This window comes from Lemur catta, chromosome 11 (genome assembly GCF_020740605.2).
Source record: "Lemur catta isolate mLemCat1 chromosome 11, mLemCat1.pri, whole genome shotgun sequence".
Taxonomy (NCBI): domain Eukaryota; kingdom Metazoa; phylum Chordata; class Mammalia; order Primates; family Lemuridae; genus Lemur; species Lemur catta.
In genome coordinates this window covers 36,290,244-36,314,321 of record NC_059138.1, presented here as the reverse complement: position 1 = coordinate 36,314,321, position 24,078 = coordinate 36,290,244, and the positions used below count along the sequence as shown (strand labels likewise).

The window sequence follows — 24,078 nt, the reverse complement described above, 5'->3', positions numbered from 1 at the left end:
TTTTCTTGGGGTAGTTTGGGCAAAATGAATACTTTCAAGTCAGTTTGATTTCTGCTACTTCAAGATCCAATTTGAAAAAAAACTTTTCGTCTTTCCTACTTGTATTGACAAATATAATAATTCATTATTACTCTTGTTTACATGTCATGGGCATAGAACCAGTTTTACACATCATGATATGAAAATGACATATGTAATGGAACTTATGCTCCTTGTTATTAATAACATGAAAAAAGGGATTCCTAGTTATATATAACATATATAATAGGCTGATGGTTGACTATAATTTTTTTTAGATAACTCATTCATATAATTGGATCAAGTTAGTTTTCAAGGTGATCCATAGTAAGTCCTTAAAAATGTTCATAATCTCTTGAAATGTATCCCCCAAATTAAAAATCCAGTAATGAAATCGTTTCTTACTGCCTGCTACACCATATTCAACATAAAAGTTCACATGCTCTGGTCCCTCATACTCCCAACTGATATTGGCATAGGTCTCAGCAGCTGCGGCAGTCAGATTGCTGATCCTGGGACTGACTGCTTGAACTAAACATACAATAGAAAAATAAAACAAACAAACAATCATATTGCAGCACCATACACACAAATATAAAATAGGTTTAAATACTCTGAAATTGTGCAAATAAAATTAAATTAGAACTTACTGTTAAAATTTAGGGTTCACTCATACTTTCGTTACAGAAAGGTTTTTATTTATTAAATTATAGCATTAGGAAATAAATTAATAATCAGAAATAATGATGTATAATATTAAAATTTATGAGTTCTATTATAGGGGTTCTAAACTGTTGTTCCAGGAAACATCACAGTCTTCATTTACTGATGTATTAATATGATGGAGAGGGGACTGCTGAACAATCCCAGGGGGAGAAGTCATCATGGAATATCAGAGACTTCAAGGTAAAACCCAGTACTAGGTGGCTACTTTTCAATTCTATTTGCCATCTCAGTGCAGGTCTTTAAAGAACTGGTGTTGGTATGAGAAACAATGCTCCTTAGAATGATCTGTGTTGAGTCATACACTTCACTGAAAATCTGACTTGGGGAGCTCAGGGACCCCAGGGGAGGAACTCCTATTTTGGAGAATGTTGGGTGGGTAGAGGATGCTGGAAGAGAAGCTGCAAGAGGAAGTACCATATATGCTATATCAGAAGTTAAGAAAGAAGAAATAAAAGGAGTAAGAACTATTTCATTTAACATACCACAGAGAGCAAGACAATCTTAGCTGTTAAGTGTTTGTTATATAGCATTTTCTGAAAAATCATAATGCAACCTAAATAGCTTCTTAAAAATCCAAATTATGGATACTAGATGATGCTATATGCTTGCTACTAAGTAAAGACAACATCTAAAGTCATTAAAAATATTATTCGAATATTTGAGGCTGACAGTTCTGTCAGCCCTACCTCAATAGCTTAAACTAAAAATGACATATTTAGAGATATATTAACTTTGGTAGTTAAAAAAAATAAGGTCAATTTATTATCCCAGAGAAAATATACTAGGATAGTAAATCAGAAAGCATCAGTGGGTTTACTCAGACTATAAAATTAAATATTAAAATAAGTTACATAATTTAGAAGCTAACTACCTCTGCTGGAATAAATATAATGAAATAGCATTTCTTAGGATCAAAGAGAGAAATATATTAAAGAAGTTAAATAATGCTTTTTATCTCTGAAACATAATTCAACAACACCATGTATATTTTGTGTCTCTCTGTGCTAAGCACAGGGAAACAGCAGAAAACAAAACTGATTATTGAATTATGCAAAGTCTTTCTGTGAACCTAATTAATTTTAGTTTTCTGAGATTTTCTTCGAAAGGAATAATTATAGGAATATGATCAGTCAACAGAGACAGTAAATATACACGTGTATAAAACATCAGTGGCAAAGAACTGAAGCAAAACATGAATTTTCTTTAAAAATTTTAGAATCATGGAACTGAGAAATTTAGTCTTGGAGTAATTATGGAAGATGTTCTAGGCAGAACCATGGCTAGCTTCAAGGCCCAGTTCAATATTACTTTTATGGATCCTGTTTGGTAAAATAAATGGTTCATTCCCCTACGCTCAGATAACATTCTGTTCCAACTACTATTTATTATAGTAGTTCAAATTACTATTTATATTATGTTCAATCTATTTATTATTCACGTGTTGGTCTTACCCGCTGGATTTTAAGCACGTCAAAGGCAAGATCTGTGTTACTATCTTTATATACAGTGTCTTAAAAAAACTGGTGCATTTCCTGCACCAGATAGACATTAGCTTTTGAACTCTTTGAATCTTCTATGCTTCTAGGTAGTCTTGTTTTGTTTTGTTTTTGTTCAGGCCAAATAAAGGTATGAACTTTAAACTTGCTTTTTATTTACTGGCTCTTTACTCTAGAAAAATATTAATCATATAGTGAGGGTCAGATCACAGAGAAGATTCATCACTAGCTGATCTTCAATGTCCTTCTCTGCTCACTCCTAACTGGTTGGCCACAGTAGGCTGCTAATTAGGTCAAGAATGCATATTCATCCTCTGAAGTGAGGTATCACAAGATCGGAAGAATAGGCACCACATGTACTCGCCATCAAATTGGCACTAACTGATCAACACTAAGGTGCTCACACGGTAGTGATATTCTCTATGGATTACGGGGTTGGGGATGGGCAAACTCACAACTAATGGATGCGGTGAGCCTCATACGGGGGAAAGGGCATGCCTCAGATCATGGTTTGGGTGTGGCAAAGTCATAACATGTAACCAAAATGTTTGTACCCCCATAATATCCTGAAAAAAAAAAGAATGCAATTCAGTTCCTGCCTTGCCAGTTAGTTTCTCCCTATTCCTGTACCCTAATTCAATTAGTCGCCCAATAACAGTGTTCTGATGGTTGGTCCCAAGAGTGAAAGAACAAAATGCTACGGACAAGTGTCCATCCATCAACAATACCGGGAACATAACTTAAATCCCTTATCTGCATGTTCTTGGTTCATTTTTACAAATGCTGTCATAGGTCTACCTCCTAGACTCTCAGAGCCTGAAACCATTTAAAGACATAGAAATTAAACAAATACAGCCAAACTATAAATCTTTTTTTTTTTTTTTTTTTTTTTGGAGACAGAGTCTTCCTCTGTAGTGCTGGGTAGAGTGGTTCACTGGTGTCATCATAGCTCACTGCATCCTCAAACTCCTGGGCTCAAGTGACCCTTCTGCCTCAGCCTCCCGAAGATCCAGGACTACAGGCGTGAGCCATGATGCCTGGCTAGTTTTTCTATTTTTAATAGAGATGGGGTTTGCTCTTGCTCAGGCTGGTCTCAAACTCCTGGCCTCAAGCCATCCTCCCAGCTCGGCCTCCCAGAGTGCTAGGATTATAGACATGAGCCACTACGCCCAGCCTAACAACTATAATTCTTATACAAACATTGAGGGCTTTAATAATACAAAGAAATGGATAAAAATAAATGACTTGAAGATCTTGAGTATTTCCATGCTCAATTATATCGAGGAGAACAGTAAGAAGAAGGGTTAGTGTGGCATCATATAGTTAATTAAATTATCCTGGCTCCTTCTTCATGGTTTATAATCCTTTTGTAAATATATATTTGAAAGCTTGGGTTTCATTAACATCTATTAAAATCTGTATGAAAATTAAGACATACAAACTCAGATGCATTTCTTTCTCCCTCTTGGACTAGAAGTGAATTAAAATCACTTTTCATGAAATCCAATTAATAATAAAATCATATTAGATGTTGATAGTTCTACAGCTAAGGACACCACAGGTGTTTTCTCTTGATTCATCTCTAATTTATTCCATTTTCTAGTGTTTTAAGTTAAAATATAAAAGATAGATTTAAAAATTAAAATTTGAAAGGATTTTGGAGAACTTTAATTTTTCTCCTGCCAGAGAGCATCTAAATTCTGCACACATGGAGAAGGGATAGAGAAGACAAAAGAATTCATTCTTAGGCTGAAAAAAAAAGAAATATTTTTAAGGAAGGAAAACCCAGGATCACAAATTATGCATGAGCAGTTCAAAGTCTTGCCATGGTAAAATATTATCATTTTATGAAAGCAATGTTTAATTACTGCTGTACTATGAAAAGAACCAATATTAAAAATAAGTCAGATTTAGCTTTTTTGTTTTTTCTTAAACACTATTCCTTTCCTTATTTGAGATCTGTCATATTTAATATTAGGGACTTAATGAACTTTCAGACACTCCATTTTTGCTTGTCTCCATAAGTAATTTACAGTTCAATTTAGTAACATCAAATGGTAAAACCAAAACTCTTTCAATAAAGATTTCTTTTTATTAAAAACAGGGGGCGATGTTTTTCCCAGTGGAATGCATATCCTCTTCTAACATAACTAGTCAATGGACTACTCAGGCTTGCTTCACAGGTAGCCCTGTTGAAGCATAATTGCTCTGCCACCAACTCCAGGCACAGTCACAGTGACATGTTCACTGTGTAGGAAAAGAGGCCAGGCTTTTACTGGAATGCTTCAGTTAAAGTCACACAGCAGTAAACTGTTGTAAAACAACCAATGATTTTAATTAATATCTAATTATCACAGAAAAGACATATACATATAAAAGAAAGCAAGTAATCTTTCTACAATATTGTAGAAGGTAGAAAGTATCGTAGAAAGAAAGTAATCTTTCTACAATATTGTAGAAATTTTGAATTTTACAACTTTGTCCTTTCAAGTCTAAAAACACAAATAAAACATTATCAAGATGACTGAAAATGGTCACAGTTCTTATTCAATCTCTCCAAAATGTATCTGATCTACATTTCGTAATTTACCATGGCTGCGAACTGTAAGCAAATTTCTAAGCAAATAGAAAAAATGTATCAAGTCTAAGCTCACAAGAGTTGAATAATTTAGGGCAAAGAACTTATTTCTCTTGGTCTTCTTTTTCTTCATTTCTATTTGTACTCAGTTGGTTTGTGAAAGCCCAGGAAAACCCCTGACTGTGGGCACGCTATGTGAAAACAGTGCCCAGTGGCAGGGACTCTACTGCTCTCTAGAAAGCTGACGGGTTAGCCAACAGCCAAGGGTCAAAGATTGGGGCATCTTTGGCATTGCTCAGGAGGTGAAGACAGGATGGAATAACACAACTGAGCAGAGCATGGAAGATTTGCTTGTAGGGAATCCCAGTGGGAAGACTCAGTCCCAAACCAGCTGGAGGGTATTGCTAAACCCAAATCCCCAATGGACAGTGCTGTGTGATGCCAGCAGAGCATACACTGTGTCTATGAGGAATGCAGCTAAGTCAGATTAGAACAGGAAGCTCAGTTGATCTGACTTCTCAAGGCTGTTTTTTATCACAGGACTAATATATCTGAACACTTAAATGTGTGGCATGGCCATACAGAGGATCTGTGACAAATCCACAGTTTTGGTCCTGTCTGATCCAGCTAAAATCATATTATTAAAAGCTAAGATTAGGATTTGTACCAGGGATAAGTCTTGAAAAAAAGTTTGGGGAGAATTCAATATGAGGCTTTTTACTTGTAAAAAAGAACTAGAAATTAAATTTAAAGCCAAAATCTTCTCCTCCTTTTGGTGATTCAAAGCATATTTTATTTTCTGTTTTTCACCCATGCTGCACTTCCCCATGTTTCACATTGCAAATTTCACACATGTATAAAGTCATGCAGATGAATTATTTTACCTTTGCCTGCACCTACATCAGGTGGAGGAATACCAGCTTTAATGAAGGGAAACAGAAATAGGACACTATATAGTTAGATGTCACACAGCCATAAGCATGTATAGAGATAAAAAAACACTTATTAAAATGCTAAAGCATGCAAGAAGAATGAAGCCACATCAAGTACAGGGGACAAAGATATGTTGGTGTCCCCAAATTTACCCAGTACTCAAATTCACACATAAGCTGCATTATTCATGCTTGTCTATTATCGAAGAAGGCTTAGGATATTTCAAACCATTTTTGGATAGAAATGTCAATTTCTAGTGTTATGGAATATAATCAAATGAATAATCCTTAGCAATTCTACAGTTTAGAGACATGCAAAACCAGAAAATCTTTTTTAATATTTTTGATCATTTTTATTGAATCTAAAATTTTCAGAATTTTTTAAAAAGTATGAAAGGAAGTGTTAATTCCTATTCTGAATACTTTAGTGGGGCTATTTTGCCTTTTCTGTACCAGATGATTCACCAAAACACAAAATCCCTTGCCCAAACACAAAATAAATACATTATTTAATAATTGTTTCAATTTCCTTGCTAGAAAACCTAAAGCAATATGTGAATTAGAAAATTATTTCCAGTGAATCAGGACCAGAACTAGAATTACATATACTTATGTATAAGTGTGTGTATGTGCGTGTATAAAGTTGTAGATAGGAAAATATGTTATCTTGAACTTCAAATTCAAGTGTGGCAAATATATAATCTCTCATTCTCACCCTAATATTTTCATATAAGTTTAAAAGTTTCACATGGTCTTAAAAAACAGATATCAAACAGCTATTTCAGTATAAGCTAAATAACTGTTTTATAATATATCAGAATGAGAAATTACAAATAAGTGTTTGTATTAATTGGGTAAGATGGCTACTCCATGGTAAGAAGGAAACAGAAAGCATAAACTTGAGTTAAACATTTTTATTCCAGGATACTTATAATTATTTGGATTTTATACATACCCATCTTACCTTCATCCACAGTTGTTACTGCTTCCTCTGTAATTTGACTTCCTGATCCTGCTGATGTTTGTGCATAGAAATAAAACTTATACCGAGTGCTGAAATTTAAATTTTTTAAAGTCCATCGTGTCTTGTTGGCAGGAATTTTTAAATCTACCAGAGGTCCTAATTCATGTGTACTGTTAACTGTCAAAAAGAAATAACAAACAAGTGCATTCCCCATTAATTGCTATGCTATTATAAAATAAATATGTTAACCAAAAATGTCAAACCTGGCTTACATTGGCTTTTATAATCCTACTCATGCTTTGCCTGACATACTAAGTGATAACCTTTTACAGCTCCTATAATATGTTTATCATATCATATCATTTAACAAGGAGGAATATGTTCTTCATAAGCCTATAAGCTAGGAGAATTTTATCACTGAAGCACAACAGCATTTTTTAAAAAAAATCTGTGTTTTTGCAGGTGGAATCGTGTATTGTTAAATAACCTCAAACCTTTTCTTCAGAGGCCTTGTGCCCTTACAGATAATGCCAATCTAATCTAATGATAGCACCTACCTACAACTCACCCCTCAAGGTCTGTAAGCAGATTACTTAATTTTCTTAATTTTCTTAATTTACTTAATTTTCAATAGCATATACATCATTTTTCTTTAAAAAGCCTTGAAGTTCTTTCTAAAAGAACACAGGAAAGTATATGTATATATTCTATAGATACAAAGAAATAATAGCTTGTATTTTATGATAAGAAATATTTTTATCCCCTTCTCCCTTCCCAATAACTTACTTGGCTGATATTTTAGGGTGTACTCAGTCAAAATGCCATTTGGGTGGCTCGGTGGATCCCATTCCAAAGTGAGGGAGTCCAGTGTAGGATTAACAATCTTCAAAGACGAAGGAGCACTGGGGACTTACAATGAGAACATACAGTCAACACAAAGGTTTTTGAGTGTTTCAAAATGTATTAAAATGACATTTCACCAGCCTCATACAATTCATCAAAGTTTTAATTTTCAGAAATTCATTCCTAACTCAGCTGAAAATACATTAATATGAACCTATGACAGGTATTTATATATTCTCTTCCTCTTTTTCTCTTACCATTTACATTTAGATTCATGAAAACCATCCTCTCAAAATACATTTTTACTTTGTATTCATATAGACCCCAAATAAATATTTTTGAAGGAGACAGTACTTATTTGATTCATGAATGCTGCCTTTTTTTTTTTTTTTTTTTTTTGAGACAGAGTCTCATTCTGTTGCCCAGGCTAGAGTGCCGTGGCATCAGCCTAGCTCACAGCAACCTCAAACTCCTGGGCTCAAGCAATCCCTCTGCCTCAGCCTCCTGAGTAGCTGGGACTACAGGCATGCACCACCATGCCCGGCTAAATTTTTCCTATGTATTTTTAGTTGTCCAGCTAATTTCTTTCTATTTGTAGTAGAGATGGGGCCTCGCTCTTGCTCAGGCTGGTCTATGAACTCCTCAACTCAGTCTGCCCGCCTCGGCTTTCCAGAGTGTTAGGATTACAGGCGTGAGCCACCGGGCCCGGCCCATGAATGCTGTCTTAATAAAAGCTAACTAGTTACCAAGTGAAACTATTCTAACCAGACCTTTGAGTGGAAGCAGCTGTGTTCTGGGCCATTCAGGACTGTTTTCCCCAACAAACCAGGTGCCTCCAAACAGTCAGAATGTCCTGCCCGCTGGGCTTTGGGCACGGGCCAGCCTGCCCAGGTGTGGACATGTTCTTATCCTGAAAGCTGACGGCTGCCCAGGATCTAGAAGTGATGGACAAAAAAGCCCCAGTATTGGCACACCCCTGGCCCCGGGCAAGGTCTGAGGGGTGTCAGGTTCTCTCTATGGCAGAGGCTGGCAAAGCACCAGAGAAAACATGCTGGGTGTTCTTTTATTCACTTCCTTATGAGGATGATGGCTGGTGGCAGTTCTCCCTTATGATGGTCCCCTCCCCTACCATATTCCCTGGAAACCCATTGTTGGCACCGTCAGGCTAGCTGAAAACCAGAGAGTCAGCCTGAACTTCTCCATCTGCCTCATTTCCGCCCTCTCCTGGGACACAAAATCTTTTTTCTTTTTCTTTCTTTTCTTTTCTTTTTTTCTTGGACCTGAAATCCTACCAACTCTATCTCCTTAATCTCAGCGATATCCATCCCCTCCTCTCCTCATCTTCTCTGCTACCTCCCCACTTCAGGTCCTCAGCAGCCTTTGCCTGGGCCTAGAATTGTGCCTGGCACATAGTTCTCAGCTTCCTCAACCCAATAAGGGTTCTTAACTTTTGGAGATTACAGACCCCTTTGAGAATCTGATGACAGCTATAACTCTCCCTAGAAAAATATACACACATTTGCATATAATTTTAGAAGGTTCATGGAGCTCCTTAAACCCATTCACTGACCCCCTAAGGGACTACAGATTAATATCCATAGCATCCAAGACCACCCATGATCTGGGTCCTCCCTAGCTGACCTTCCTCTCCATTTCTGGCCACACAACTAGCAGTTTCCTGAAGGAGCCATGCTGTTTCATACCTTTGTGTCTTCAGACATACCACTTCCTCTCTCTTTATCCTTTAATCCTCCAATCATCTCTTCTATGACACCTTCTCCTGAACTATGTAAAGGACCAGTGTGGGGCCTCCCTTGCGACAGCCTCGAGTAGAAGGAGCCCTGACTCTCTCAGGGGCAGTGAGACCAAGGACAAGTGATTGTAATGGGATGGGAGTTGGGACACAGGGTGACTGTCATCCCATTTAGTTCTCAGGCTTTTCATATGAGGGTACTGAGGCTTAGAGAAGTTACAGAACTTGCCTCCGGTCAGAAACTTAATAACCAAAATAAACATCAAGTTAGCAGGGGTTCAGATTAGTATACGTGTGCAGAAAAATTTTAAGTCAAGGGAGAGGGCGTTTTAGGGCAGCATTTTGTGTTCTGAGGCCTTCTATGTACACTTAGGCTATATATAAGCTGACATTTTGCCAGCTTTGTGTGTGCTGTGTTCATCTCTGGACAAAGCCCATTTAGCTTCCAGAATATCCTTTATTTAGAAGGCCTTCTGTCATGCAAACCTCTCGGGCCATGTCGCGTGTCCCTGAGATCTCAGATACGCATCCATCCCATACCTCCTTCTGGAGTATTAAAGACTTGGTCGGCGCTGGCGGGGCCCTCCCCCTTCCCATTGACCACTCGGACGTTCAGCGTGTAGTGGCTAAAGGGCTCTAGCCCAGGCAACATGCCGTGAGTCTTGCTGCCTTGGAAGGTGAGGATCTTTTTCTCAATGTGACGTCTGTTTCTTTTAGATGGACTTTGTGCCTTCCAGTAGTAAATCTGAAACAGCAAGAATAAAAGTCAGGGGTGCACAAAGGAACAAAGGAGATTCCCCTTGTACTCACAAAATTATCGTTTTTTCAGAAAATTCCCTCGGTGCATTTTAGAAGAACATAACTAGCAAGACTGATGGATATTGATTCTGAAGCGAGAGGAATAGAAATCCACAGATAATGAGGGAAATTAAATTAAGACAATGTGACAAAGCTGGGCTATACTATTTTGTTGTAGGAGTATAAGTGAAATAAATGAAACAGCATGAGACCTATACGGGTCTCTAGAACATGAGACAAATGGATGACAATAGGATTTAAGTCTTTTACTTGTATAAAATATTCTAAAAATAAAAATTACTGCCCAGTGTTTTCCAGAATTAATACAAGTTCATGTATAATCTATCATTTAGTTTAATCCTAAAAACCACAATGAGGCTTTTATTATCATTATTCGTATTGTACAGATGAGTTTCTGGGCTATTGAGTGTCTTTCCCAAAGCCACAGAGGTATCAAGAGCCACAGGGGACCCTCTACTCCAAGTCTAGGGCTTTTCCACTATGCCAACTGTATCATTTAATAAAAAATATTTATTTGTTTTGTGTCATTGGCACAGGTTTTGAAGAGATGGAAAAGAAGTGCTGATTAACTTTGGTCAAAAATCCAGAATCGTTGTTTATTAAGTTGTCTTAAATTCTTCTAAGGAATTTAAAGACATTTTTAAGAGAAATCAACATCATTTACAGAATCTTGCAATGTTAGAAAAAAAAAAAAAATTGAACATGGTGCAGTACACAAAGTGACCTCTAGGAGTCAGGGTTAACAAATCAAAGTAGTGACACTGCACGCATGTGTTTGTGTGTATGTCACAATAACAATCAAAAATCTCTATGATTAGTCAGTCTTTGTGTGCTTCCCCAAAGGAGAGATAATTGATGTTTGTAAGAATGACCCAGTTGGAACTATATGGTCTTAAAGTATAATCTACATTATTAAAAATATGCCTAAATTATTATCAGGATAATTTTGTGTTTTCAACACATGTAATTCATATTACTTTAAAGCTAGGTGCAGTTGGCTATATTCTAGCTCTTTAAGAATTAGTTTTCCCCATTTTGTACAAATATTAGTTGCTTGCTGTTGACAGAATGTAGGATCATCTGTGGGAAAAACGGAGAAAACGTTTTTTTTTTCCTCACTTTGGGTGCAGTGAGATTTGAAGTCAACTCTGGTCAGGGTTCTTTAGATGTGGCCCTGCCTGAGGCAATAAATCAAATTCAAGTTCACGAGTTCTTGAGGGGTTGAATCAAGTAATTCCAATCTTATGCAGCGTGCCCGACAAGTGGCATTCACTGATTGCCTGTTACGAAGGAAAGAACACGAAAGTTTCCCTTTTACTTGCCCGATAGCCTTGCAGATGTCCTCGGATACTTTTCAGAGGCACCGGGTCCCAGTGCACCTCGGCTAAGGTGCTGTTCACCACAGTCACACGCACGTTCCCAGGAGCCACCATCGGGACTGAAGGAAGAAGAGTGAAGGAGCACATATCAGTTTTCAATCTCATGCACAAATGTCACTATCTCTAACAATTTTGGCTTGAAGCATACTCCAGTCCTATTCTATGGATTATTAAGGATTGAAAGTAGATTTTTTTGGTATCTGTTTATTAAACTTTGTGAGAACAAGATTTGTTTTTTGTTTGTTTTTATAGATGGGATCTTGGTATGTTGCCAAGGCTGGACTCAAAGTCTGTGGCTCAAAGGATTTTCCAGCCTCAGCCTCCTAAGTAGGAGAAAGAGACATTTTTTTTTAAAGTACAGTTGACCCTTGGACAAATGGGTTTAAACTATGTGGGTCCCCTTATGTGGAGATTTTTTTCCATACAGTTGCCCCTCTGTATCCACAGGTTTCTACGTCTGCAACCAAATGCAAATGGAAAACGCAGGTGCGAAACTCACAGATACAGAGGGCCGACTTTTCATACAGGCAGGTTCCGCAGAGCCAACTTTGGGACTTGAGTATTGGCAGATTTGGGTATCTGGGGTGGGGTGTGTCCTGGAACCAATCCCTGGGGGATACCGAGGGACAACTGTACTATAATCACCTTTAACATTCTGAAATTCTCTTTCTTACATACCAGGATGTTTAAATTCAGAGAAGTAACATAAAAATAATTGCTGCCTCCCTCCCTTGCAACCTGAGCACCTCTGGAAATGGCCTTGGCTTGTGGCTTGGTAAGTCTGTTTTGTTAGGGAAAAGCAGAAAGGAAACAGCATCAGACACTTACGATCTTCTCCAGAATGTCCCATGACAACAGCTGGCTCAGGGGCAAACCCCACGTCATTCAGGGCCTGAACTTTGATCAGGTATGGGACAAAGGTTGGCGTGCCTGAGACAATGTATTTGGATACATTTGCCACAACCACAGATGTCCATTCATCATCACCATCTTTCTGACGCCAGCTTACTTTGTACTGAAGGCCTGGCCCATTAGATTCAAAGCCATTCAAGGGCTACAAGAAAAGCCAAATAAAAGCTTATAAAACAGATCAACTGCACAACCTTGTACGGGAACAATCAATTTAATTCCCAGACCTGAAAAGAAAGTGAATATTGAAACACTAAAACACAAGCTATGAACCATGTTCTCTAGGTACCTTTTCTCTCTTTTTCATTTGTGATGAGATTCAAAGCTTGCTTGGGATCAACATTTCAAAGCTTGTAAATTACTGTCTTGAAGAAGTAAATATCACATAAACCTTTCAAACTCTGGCTCCATAGCCAAGGGCGGGCAATTCTGAAGATATATCAGTTAATATAGATTCCTTCATATATTCTTGTGTGATGGTATATCATTCATTGTTCATTTTCCTTGGAGACTGAAACTTAAGAACTATCTTCCTCTTTATTAAAAAAAAAAAAAGGCTAGGCTAGCCTGTCATTCTATCTTGTTTTTACATGTATGTACATACATAAGTGTGTACACATTTGTATACATATACATGTATAAATCTATCTAGGTTTTAAAATTGTACAAGTAAATATATGTTAAATTTTCAAACGCAGAAAACACCCTCCAAAAGCAGTTGATTACTGGAATAGCTCGATGCATGTCTTCCAGGTGGTTTTTGATGATGCTAATACTAGCTAGCATTTTTTGAGCACATATATACATGCTAGGCACTGTTCTATGTTCTTTAAATGTGTTAACTCCTTTAATCCTATGAAGGTGGTTCTATTACTATTCTCATCATGCAGATGCCTAACAGATGCGGAACAACTGGCTTAAAGTCACACAGTAATGGCAGAGCTGGGATTTGCACCCATTCATTTTAGCTTCAGAGATCAAGCTTTTAACTACTACACAATACTGCCTCTTAAAATAAAGATATATAATATATATGGTTTCCTGCCCAGAAATGTGTGAAATGGGATTTTAATGCAGATATTATTTTAAAACAACTCTTTTTTTCACTCTCAAAAATACCGAGGAAAGTTGAAGGCTTCATAGCTCACCTTCCATGTAATCACCAAATTATCAGGCTCTGATCCTAGTCCTTCCACAGCCGTGGGGTTTTTGTCTGGTTCTAGAAGTTAAGCAGCCACACATGTGTAAGCTTTGGTCTTTTGCAAAGAGTGGAAAACTTTTCTATTCCGTTTCACATCACAGAAGTCCCGCTTTACCTGCGGCTTTCGTCAAATACTGCTCAGATGCCTCGCTGGGCAAGCTCCTCCCAATGCTGTTTTCTGCCATCACTCGGAAGGAGTAGTTCACATAAGGAGACAGCTTCAGCTGGGCTGTGGTCTGCGTTCCAGAAACTTCAGCATGGTGGTGCCATAGGCCTGCCTCATGCATTGTATCTTCATATTCAATGATGAATTCTGGCCGCAACACACACACACACCAAACCCAAGACAGAGTTCAATCAACCCAGGGGTAGGATGCCAGTGATAACTAACAGGGCAATCTAACAAGAGTAGCCAAGCGTGGATTATTTAACTTTCAAGAAAAATTTCATTAAAATATTTTGATTTCAGACTTCTATCCTTATCCTTAATACTTAAGCACACTCAGTAATATTTGGTATTCCTTCTCTAGCATGCTGAGTTTAGTTACTTAAGACTGTTTAGAATCAATCCATATATCACTAAAAAAGGTTTACATAAATGAAAAGATGGTCAATATTTTTCAAAATAGGATTAATTAAATGCAGTGAAATGCCATTTTCCCCTAAACAGATTGGCAACAATCAAAGGTTTAACACACTTTGTTGACTATGACACACAGAAACAAGCATTCTTTGAAGTGTAAATTGGCTTAACTTCTCTATAGGACAATTAAAAAAAATCTAACAATATTTAATGCACATAACCTTTGAGAAATTATACTTCTAGCCATTTATTTTGAATAAATGTGCTCACACATATGTCTCAAAGACATGAAAAAGAATCCACATTGCAGTGTTGTTTGCAATTCAAACCACCTAGTTGCAAACAACCTAAATGTCCATCAATATAGAACACTGATTAAACAAATTATATTACATCCACACAATGGAATACTCTGCAGCTGATAAAATTGAATGGGGCTGCTGAAATGAAATGATTTCTAAAATGCATTGTTAAGTGAAACCAAGCAGGGTACAGAAGAGTGTGTACTGGATACTATACTTATGTAAAAATAAACAAAAATTACTATGACATATACGCATACATATTCACTTAGATATTCATGTGTTACTTCTCATAGGATACACGCTGGTTACACTGGTGTTGCCAAAAGAGCTGGGCTTCAGAAGTGGGAGGAAGCTACACTTTTCAGTGCATACCCTCTACATCTACTAAAATTTGGTGGCATGTACATGTTTTAACCTTGTAAAAAATAGGTATTTGGATATTCATGGATTGCCTACCGTGTGCCAGGTACCATGATATGAACTATAAATACAAAGATGAACAGGAAGTATTATATGTCTTGCAGTGGTCCAAAGCTAAGTCCTTGGAGTTCTTTCAGTCTACATTCACTTGCAGGTGATCTTCAGTCTCATAAATGGATGACTTTCACATTTATATCTGCAGCCCAGACATCTCCCCTGAACTACAGCCAACTGCCTCTCAACAATTCTGCTAAATTGTCTAATACAACATCTCAAACTGGATGTGACCAAAACTGTTTCCAATTTTCTTCCCCAGCTGGTAGCGACAACTCAGGTCAAAGCCTGGGGTCCTTCTGGGCTTCTCCTTTCACACTCTCAATAGACCTATTACTTCTACCATTAAAATAGATCCAAAATCTGACCATTTCTCAGCCTATTCCAGGGTGCTGTCATCTCTTGTGTGAATTATAATATCACATAACCTCCTAACTCAGTAGTTTCCAAGCATTCGCAGTTCATGGTGTACTTAATGTCTTAGTAATTTTTTTCATGATCCCCTTAGGCCAAATGAAATACCTAACATTTTCATGAATTAAGTAGTTAGGTCCATACACCTAATAAGTATTTATATCTTGACAATTTAAAACCTACAGGGCACTGTACAACTTTTTAAACCTTGTAAACAGATTAGACACCACCTTCTTCATGCCCTGTTCCACACAGATTTTCATCTGCTACTTGCTTTTTATCACAGCAAATGCTTTGCAGAGATCTGACATCATCAAAATATGACATAAAACTATAATGCTGAAACTGTAAACTGCCTCAAGCTAATTTCATGTGGTGTCTGACAAATGTCACTATATTTTCTAAATATCAAAATTTAAAAATTAAAACTTTAAAACTATCCCAAGGCACCCCTGTGAATTCGCTGAGGTATCACAGGGCACTTCAGTGCAGTTTGAGAACCATGGTCCTACCTGGTGTTTCTGCTTCTCCCCTTGTCCTTCTATAGACCGTTTTCAATAGACCAGCCAGGATATTTGTTCATCATTCCTCTGTTAAACCCCTCCAAGGGCTTCCTTACCCTTACAATGGCCTTCACGGCCCTGCACAATTCCCAGTCCACGCCCTCCACCTGACTCTTCACCTCTTTGAGCTTCTCTCTGACTTCACTTCCCCTTGTTCATCTTGCTGCAGCCACACTGGCCTCCTAGCAGACATGTCCCTGTCATAGGGCCTTCGCTCTTTTCCTCTGCTTTGCCTGGAAAGTTCTTCCCCTAGATAATGGCACAGTGTGCTCACTGACCTCCCTACTCCTGTCTTTTTTTTTAGGGACAGGGTCTCACTATGTTGCCCAGGCTGGATTTGAATTTCTGGCTTTAGGAGATCCTTCTGCCTTGGCCTCCTACAGTGCTGGGATTACAGGTGTGAACCACTGTGACTGGCCCCTACTCCTGTCTTGACTGACATACTCAAATGTTACCTTCTTAGTGTGGCCTTTCCTGACCATCCTATTCATAATTATACACCTGCCCCCCCATCTCCTTTCCTGATTTGCTCTTTGCATGGCCTAAACACACATATACATACATACACACACAAGGCCATGTGTATAGACAGACATGTGTTTGGGCCCTCTAGAAAGCAAGTGCTGAGATAGAATTAAAAGCAAAAGAGATTTATTTGTGGAATGTCCATGGAAGATAAAGGGAGAGGAAGCAGGAGTAGGCAGGGAAGAGCTTCAGACCACAGTGCTGGGCTGACATCTGTAACAGGGGAGGAGGAAGGAAGAAGGAGTGGGTAGGAAGAGTCTCAGACTGCAGTATAGCTCTGAGATGGTCTCAGTCAGGTCAACGAGGAGCCCCAGGGTAAATATGCCTGTTAGAAGAGTTCTGCATCAGGTATGGCTGAGCTCTAGGAGCCTCACCAAGCTCAGTCACTGGAGCACTCCCAGGAGTGTGCCCTCATGTGAACGCTGCAGCGATTCTGAGAGGAGGTGCAGCACATGGAGGCTGTACCTCCTGTTAACACTCCCTGCAGCAGGTTCTCTCTCGAAGGCAGATCTGGGCTCTGTGTATGTGTGTGTGTGTGTACATGCATTAATATATGTATATGTACACATACATGTGATGACATTATACACAATAACATAATATATATTATTAGTTTGATCTTATTTGTGTCACCTAAAACATAAGCTCCATAAGGGCAGAGATTTTTGACTGTTTTGTTTTAGAACAATGCCTGACACCTAATAGGTACTCAATAAATATCTGTTGAATGAGTGAGTGAGTGAATGGGAAAGTAGAAATGTCTTGAAATCTAATGGTATCATGTTAACATGTAAAGAGTCTCCACGCCTCCTAACCAGCTAACTCTGGCTAATGTACTGAACTAGCTGTAAGACTCAGCCCGGATGAATGCGCGTTCTGATCAAGAACACTGAAAACTCAATCAGAAAGAAGCACTTCTAAATTAACACAAGATAGAGAGGAAGCTTCTGTTTAATTTATTGGATATATTCTGCTTTACCAGGAGGTATGATAAATCAACACACCTGTCATTTCAGAATCATCTTAGGTAGTCATTAGAAAGGAATTTAGTCTTCCTGAAGTATATACCTTGAAGGTAGTAATGTATTTCAGGCTTGTGACCTGATTATATCTGCCTTTTAAGTATCTCTTCAGTTTAACAATCAAGCTTCTAAGCTTACCTATATTCTAATTTATTAAGCTCTTCCAGTATCCTTATGGCATGGTCCCTCATCTGATTTTATTCCCTAGGCTTATGTCACCAAGGTGAGGAGTTGACACTGTTGAAGGCACTTTGTAGCAGGGGCTAGTGGGAAGAAAGAGTTAATGGACCTGATGCTACATCCAGTTCTGTTACCAACTGTGGGTTTGAAAAGTCACTTTACTCACCATGTCTCGATTTCCTAATATGTACGCAGGGCCTTTCAGCACCTGTCCCTCCTACCCTCTTCTCCTAGAAGTAATGGGCAAAATGAGGAACTAACTTAAGATGCGTCTTTCTACTGCGGTGGATATTTAAGGTGATTCTTATGGATCTTAAATACAAACAACGCATATTTTCTTAATTAACATCTTCAGCTATTCATTAGTGTTCTATACCAGAAGCTATAACCAGGAATAACTCTAGCTCTGATGATGACCATAAATAAATCTTTTTGTCCTACATCAGTAACAAAGCAGAGAATACCAATAAATATCTTTGTGAGGAATCTCAGTTGCATATTTATAAAGTGCTTCAGAGATGGCCATTAAGCTTATCAGCAATAAATCAGATAATGCCACATACTTGTAATAGGACTATTGTTGTCATCGCCTGGGGTCCATGACAGCTGAACACTTTTGTCGAGTGGATTTGTCAATTCTAAATCAAAGGGAGGATTTGGGACATCTGTAAACCAAAGACACATACAGCATTGTTAAGCATCCGTCCTTATGAGGTTCTCCTTTATTTGTGATACTATCCACACAGAGGATATCTTAAAGACACAGCACACTTAATGGCCAATGAGCATGCAACTGAAACAAAATGCAAACAACTGAGGTTGCCGGGAACACATGAGCACACCCAAAAATAACTCATCAATGAGTTCTGCTCTCTGTTTTTCAAAGGAAACCGAATCATTTGTAACCAAACACAGTGAAGCAGACATACATAGTTCATCAGCACTCTCAGTGTGTGTCTCCTCATGAACATGAACGAGCACAAAGATGAAAAATAATATCAAAGCTTAATTTCTAATACATGGGAAATAGAGAATAGCAAATGCTGAAAAACAAATACACGTGAATAAAACATACTGTTTAAAGAAAATTCAAATGTTCTTTCTGAAACATGCTGAATGATAGATTTTATGGCTCCTAAGGAATATTTATATTCTTAAAAGAATATAAAATGCTATGTAGATAGCTCTCAGCATGCATAGTTGTGTTTACGCTCAGAGGACAATAGTGTACAGACACCGTTGAGACAAAGGTGTCCTAGAAGCATGTCTGCCTTTTCTAATGTTGCTTCTGAGATCCAGAGAGTTAATGTTCTCCCCTGGGCCCTTATCTGACCTGGCTCCTGAAAGTAACTCCCAGAGACCATATAAATATATATGTATGTATATGTATATATATATATATATTTTTTTTCTTGCCAGTAAGAAAGCAGTAAATGTCTACAAAGAACAGGTCTCATACAGGATAATTAATGATACTACATAAAATCCAACTGAGGTTATGCCATAAAATTAAGTTTGTATTTATGTGCTGAATAAAGATGAGGGCTCTCTAAACAAAAAGATTTCTGGAAATAATTTCTGATTTATTTTCCAGACTTAGAAAAGCCACACAACATGGAAGTGCCCCTCCTTTTGTTCTTTCTTTAGTGATTTATATTTTGTTAAAACACAGTGAGTTAATTTTCTCTGATATAAAAGTCAAATGTTCTAAACATCCATTTTTTTCTGCATAAATTTCTTAAAAATGGAATCGTAAAACAACATTTATTTTTCCAAAACAACTTTTACTAAATTGAAGTGAAAACCTAATTTGTGGAATGATATTAGAAATAGCTTCTTAATTCTGTAAAATGTGGGTGATTGCTTTTGAAAAAACACTATGCTACTTTATAAGGAAATTGTATCAAAAAGGGACTTTTATCAAATGAAATCATTTTATAATAGCACAGGAAATATTTAGAAACAACTGGAAATAAACTCAGTGAAAAATTCTAGGGGTATAATGAAGAAATGATTTATTGCAGTAAACAAGTGACACACATAACTGACAGAGCCCTTTTCCATAGGAAACACAATGATGTGATAGAGAAAGAAAAGTATTTTTTTTCTGCAAATGTGAAATTGACAGAAAATAGAGAAAGAAGACTCATATTAGTTTACCGTAAACAGGAGCTGGAGTTGGAGTAGGAGCTAGAAAGGACATTAATATAAAGGATTTTAATCAAAATTAGTAATGGAAAGATACAACATAGTACAAGAAGACAAAGATTGTACATGATCTAAGATTATAAAACTAATAGCTGTGAGACATGGTATTGATAAACATGCAGTAACAATTTAGGAAAGAAACCCTTCAATTTTAAATAAAAGTAGATTATTTCTCCCAATTTTCTTATAAAAATGTCATGAATGTACATATCCACCATTTTCCCTCAGTGCTGCTATAGAATGTATTGATACAGAAACTACTGCCTCAAAGGCATCTTTGAAAGAAGAAAAACGTGGATAACACACCCATGGTATCAAGAAGCAAACATTTAATATTTACAATTTTTCTGTTTTCTTTTCAACTTAATACAGGGAAGCCAGTTGTGTCATATTTGTTCTCGTTCTTACCAACAACGCTAAGGACAGCACTGGCAGAAACGTTGTCCAGAGTGGTGTTGGCCACACACGTGTAGGTCCCACTGTCATCGTCACTGACATCTGCTATCACCAAATGATCCTTGTCGATGGTGAACCTGTCAGTATAGCACATGCAGAGCAGCTGAAATGGACATGCAACCACACCCTATAACTGCTTTACTGGCATGAAAGAAATTGAATTTGATAAAAGAGAGAGATGATAAATGTTTTCAGAAAATTAGAGCAACAATCATGTACAATATGTATCACTTTAACAATGATTAAAGTTGAAGAACAATTAGAATGAATCAAATCTTGGGTTAGAAGGGATTTTAAGGTATCTGGTGCAGTGGTTTTCAACCAGGCCTCTGGAGCTTCCTTAAAGCCCCCAGGGGCATTCAGAGGTGTGGGGGCAGCTCCAGTTATCCTTCCTAGAGGGCTTTCCTAAGGGGTCTGCTGCTAAGAAACACTGGAAAACCACTCTCCTTAGTTTCTATCAAAGTGTATCTTTTAAATACTTTATTATTTACAACAGAATTGTTTTGCCATTTTTGCTACATGCTCCCTCATAGGAGAAAGTAAATGCAAAGAATAGTAATCTGCTTTATCACTAGGAACAGGAAGATGAGATCAGCAATCTCCACGAGGAGTTTTCTAGAGGTTTTTAGAGGGGATGAAAAATTGCTCAGTGGGTCAAAATCAATGTATAGAGGACTCATGTGTGATTTTAATGAGGCTGAATAAATCATAAACTGCCTTCTCAGGTAATTTCCGAGTTAAAGCTTTAGCTGACATAAACTGATGGTGATTTTCTCATATTCCATAGTCTCATCTTTATCAACTCAGATTCCACAAATAAAACTGACCAGTTGAAGCACAGAACTACATGGAAACTCTGGGCACACACAGGAGGCCACAAAATTCTCTTTGGGCCATTAATAAGCAATAGAGCACCATTTAGGCACCAGAGCTTTAGATCAGATGCCAGAGAATCACAGAAACCATTTCCACCAGAATGCAACATTTCTTCTAATAGGGAATGATGCCTGTAGCCACTTGGACTGCTAACATTCACACACTCAACTCTGTATACTTACTGTGTCAAACTGAGGGCCTCAACTGGAAAATGACATGACCTTTCTTCCATTCCAAGCTAAAGGACCTTAAAGCTCTTTTATTTTATTTTATTTTTCCATTTTTTAAATTTTAAAATATCATGGGGGTACAGATGCTTTTGGTTACAGGTACCGATTTTGTTATGCTTGAGTCAGGGTTATAAGTGTGCCCATCACCCAGATAGTGTTCCTTGTACCCATTAGGTAGGTTTTTGCCCATGCCCTCCTCACCTCTTCCCCCTGCTTGATTTCCACTGAGTTTTACTTTCCTCTGTGCACATGTGTGCTCATCGGTTAGTTCAAGTTTAATAGCGAGTACGTGTGGTGTTTGTTTTTCCATTCTTTAGATATTTCACTTAGATAATGATCTCCATTTCCATCCAAATTGTTGCAAAAGGCCTTATTCCATCCTTCTTCATGGCTGAGTAGTATTCCATAGCATACATAGTATACATATACCACATTTAGTTAATCCACTAATGAACTAATGGGCACTTGGGTTGATTACACATCTTTGCAATTGTGAATTGTGCTGTAATAAACATTTGAGTACAGGTGTCTTTTTGATGAAAAGTCTACTTTTCCTTTGTGTAGATACCCAATAGTGGGATTGCTGGATCAAATGGTAGTTCTATTTTTAGTTCTTTGAGGAATCTCCATACTGTTTTCCATTGGGTTGTACTAATTTGCAGTCCCATCAATACAATATTCTTTCCCTCTGCATCCATGCCAGCATCTATTGTTTCTAGACTTTTTAATAAAAGCCATTCTAACTGGGCTAAGGTAATATCTGTTTGTGGTTTTAATTTGCATTTCCCTGGTGATTAATGATGTGGACCGTTTTCTCATATGTTTATTGGCCATTTGTCTTTCTTCTTCTTTATTTTTTTTTTTGGTGGCTTAAACAACAGAACTTTATTTTCTTACAGTTTTGGAGGCTGGAAGTCCAATATCAGGGTGCTAGTAGATTAGGTTCTGAAGAGGGTCCTCTTCCTAGCTTGTAGACAATGGTGCTCTTGCTGTGTGCTCAAATGGCCTTTTCTCTGCATATATGTGGAGAGAGTTGTCTTTCTTTTTTTGAGAAGCTTTTGTTCATGTCTTTTGCCCACTTTTTAATAGTGTTGTTTGTTTTTTGCTTGTTAATTTGCTTGAGTTCTTTGTAAATTCTGGATATTAGCCCTTTATCAGATGTGTTGTTTGCTAATATTTCCTCCCATTTTGTAGGTTGTCTGTTTGCTTTGTTGATTGTTTCCTTAGCTGTGCAGAAGATTTTTAGTTTAGTCAAATTCCATTTATTAATTTTTGCTCTTGCCATGATTGCCATTGGGGTCTTAGTCATAAATTCTTTGCCTAGGCTGATATCTAGAAGAGTTTTTCCTATATTTTCCTCTAGAATTTGTATGGTTTCATGCCTTACATTTAAGTCTTTTATCCACCTTGAATTAATTTTTGTAGATGGCAAGAGATAAGGGTCCTGTTTCACTCTTCTGCATGTGGCTATCCAATTTTCCTAGCACCATTTATTGGATTCTTTTCCCCAGTGTACTTTGTTGTTTGCTTTGTCAAAGATCAGTTGGCTGTATATGGATGGTTTTATATTTTGGTTCTCTGTTTTGTTCCATTGGTCTATGTCTGTATTTTTCAGCCAATACCATGCTGTTTTTATTACTATAGCCATTTAGCATAGTTTGCAGTCTGGTAATGTGATACCTCTAGATTTGTTCTTTTTGCTTAAGGTTGCTTTGGCTATTCGGGCTCTTTTTGGGTTCCAAACAAAGTGTAGAATTATTTTTTTCTAGGAGTATGAAATATGATGTTAGTATTTTTATGGGGATTACACTGAATCTGTAAATCACCTTGGGTAGTGTGGACATTTTAACAATGTTGATTCTACTGATCCATGAGCATGATATTTTTTCCCATTTGTTTGTATTGTCTGTGATTTCTTTCCTCAATGTTTCGTAGTTCTATTTGTAGAGATCTTTTACCTCCCTGGTTATGTATATTCCTAGATATTTTATTTTCTTTGTAGCTACCATGAAATGTATTCTTTGATTTGACTCTCAGTTTGACAATTATCAGTGTATAGGCATGCTACTGATTTGTCTACATTGATTTTGTAATGTGAAACTTTGCTGAAATTTATTTATCAATTCCAGGAGTCTCTTGGTGGAGTCTTTGGGGTCTTCTAGATATAAGATCATATTGTCAGCAAAAAGTGATAGTTTGACCTCTTCTTTCCTGATTTGTATACTTTTTATTTCTTTCTCTTGCCTGTTACTCTGGCTAGGACTTCCAGCACTATGTTGAATAGACGTGGTGACAGTGGGCGCCCTTATCTTGTTTCAGTTCTTAGTGTGAATGCTTTCACTTTTCCCCATTCAGTATGATGTTGGCTGTGGGTTTGTCATATATAGCTTTTATAATCTTGAGATATGTTCCTTCCATGCATAGTTTGTTGAGGGCTTTTATCATGAAATGGTGCTGAATTTTGTTGTATGCCTTTTCTGCATCAATTGAGATGATCCTATGGTCTTTTTTTTTTTTTTTTGCTTCTGTTTATGTGGTGAATCACATTTATTGATTTACATATGTTGACCCATCTTTGCATCCCTGGGACAAAGCCCTATTGGTCACAGTAGATTATTATTATT

General features: G+C 37.4%; 1 protein-coding gene across 32 annotated transcripts in view; it reads right to left on the bottom strand.

Moving 5' to 3' along the window:
* Window positions 1-24,078, bottom strand: part of NRCAM (neuronal cell adhesion molecule) — a 79,413-nt gene that overhangs the window by 19,154 nt on the left and 36,181 nt on the right. For 5 of the 32 annotated variants that reach the window (XM_045565422.1, XM_045565425.1, XM_045565426.1 and 2 more), the window contains 9 exons: window positions 20,301-20,425; window positions 18,248-18,349; window positions 13,734-13,931; window positions 13,566-13,636; window positions 12,337-12,562; window positions 11,452-11,567; window positions 9,851-10,055; window positions 7,501-7,623; window positions 6,715-6,891 (listed from right to left, as the gene is read on the bottom strand). In XM_045565422.1, the coding sequence (XP_045421378.1) occupies window positions 6,715-6,891; window positions 7,501-7,623; window positions 9,851-10,055; window positions 11,452-11,567; window positions 12,337-12,562; window positions 13,566-13,636; window positions 13,734-13,931; window positions 18,248-18,349; window positions 20,301-20,425 (1,343 nt within the window). Of the gene's footprint in view, window positions 1-423; window positions 550-5,702; window positions 5,739-6,705; window positions 6,892-7,500; window positions 7,624-9,850; window positions 10,056-11,451; window positions 11,568-12,336; window positions 12,563-13,565; window positions 13,637-13,733; window positions 13,932-18,247; window positions 18,350-19,844; window positions 19,875-20,300; window positions 20,426-24,078 lie in introns of all 32 variants that reach the window. The other 27 variants (XM_045565414.1, XM_045565410.1, XM_045565411.1 and 24 more) reach the window with 12 other exon arrangements.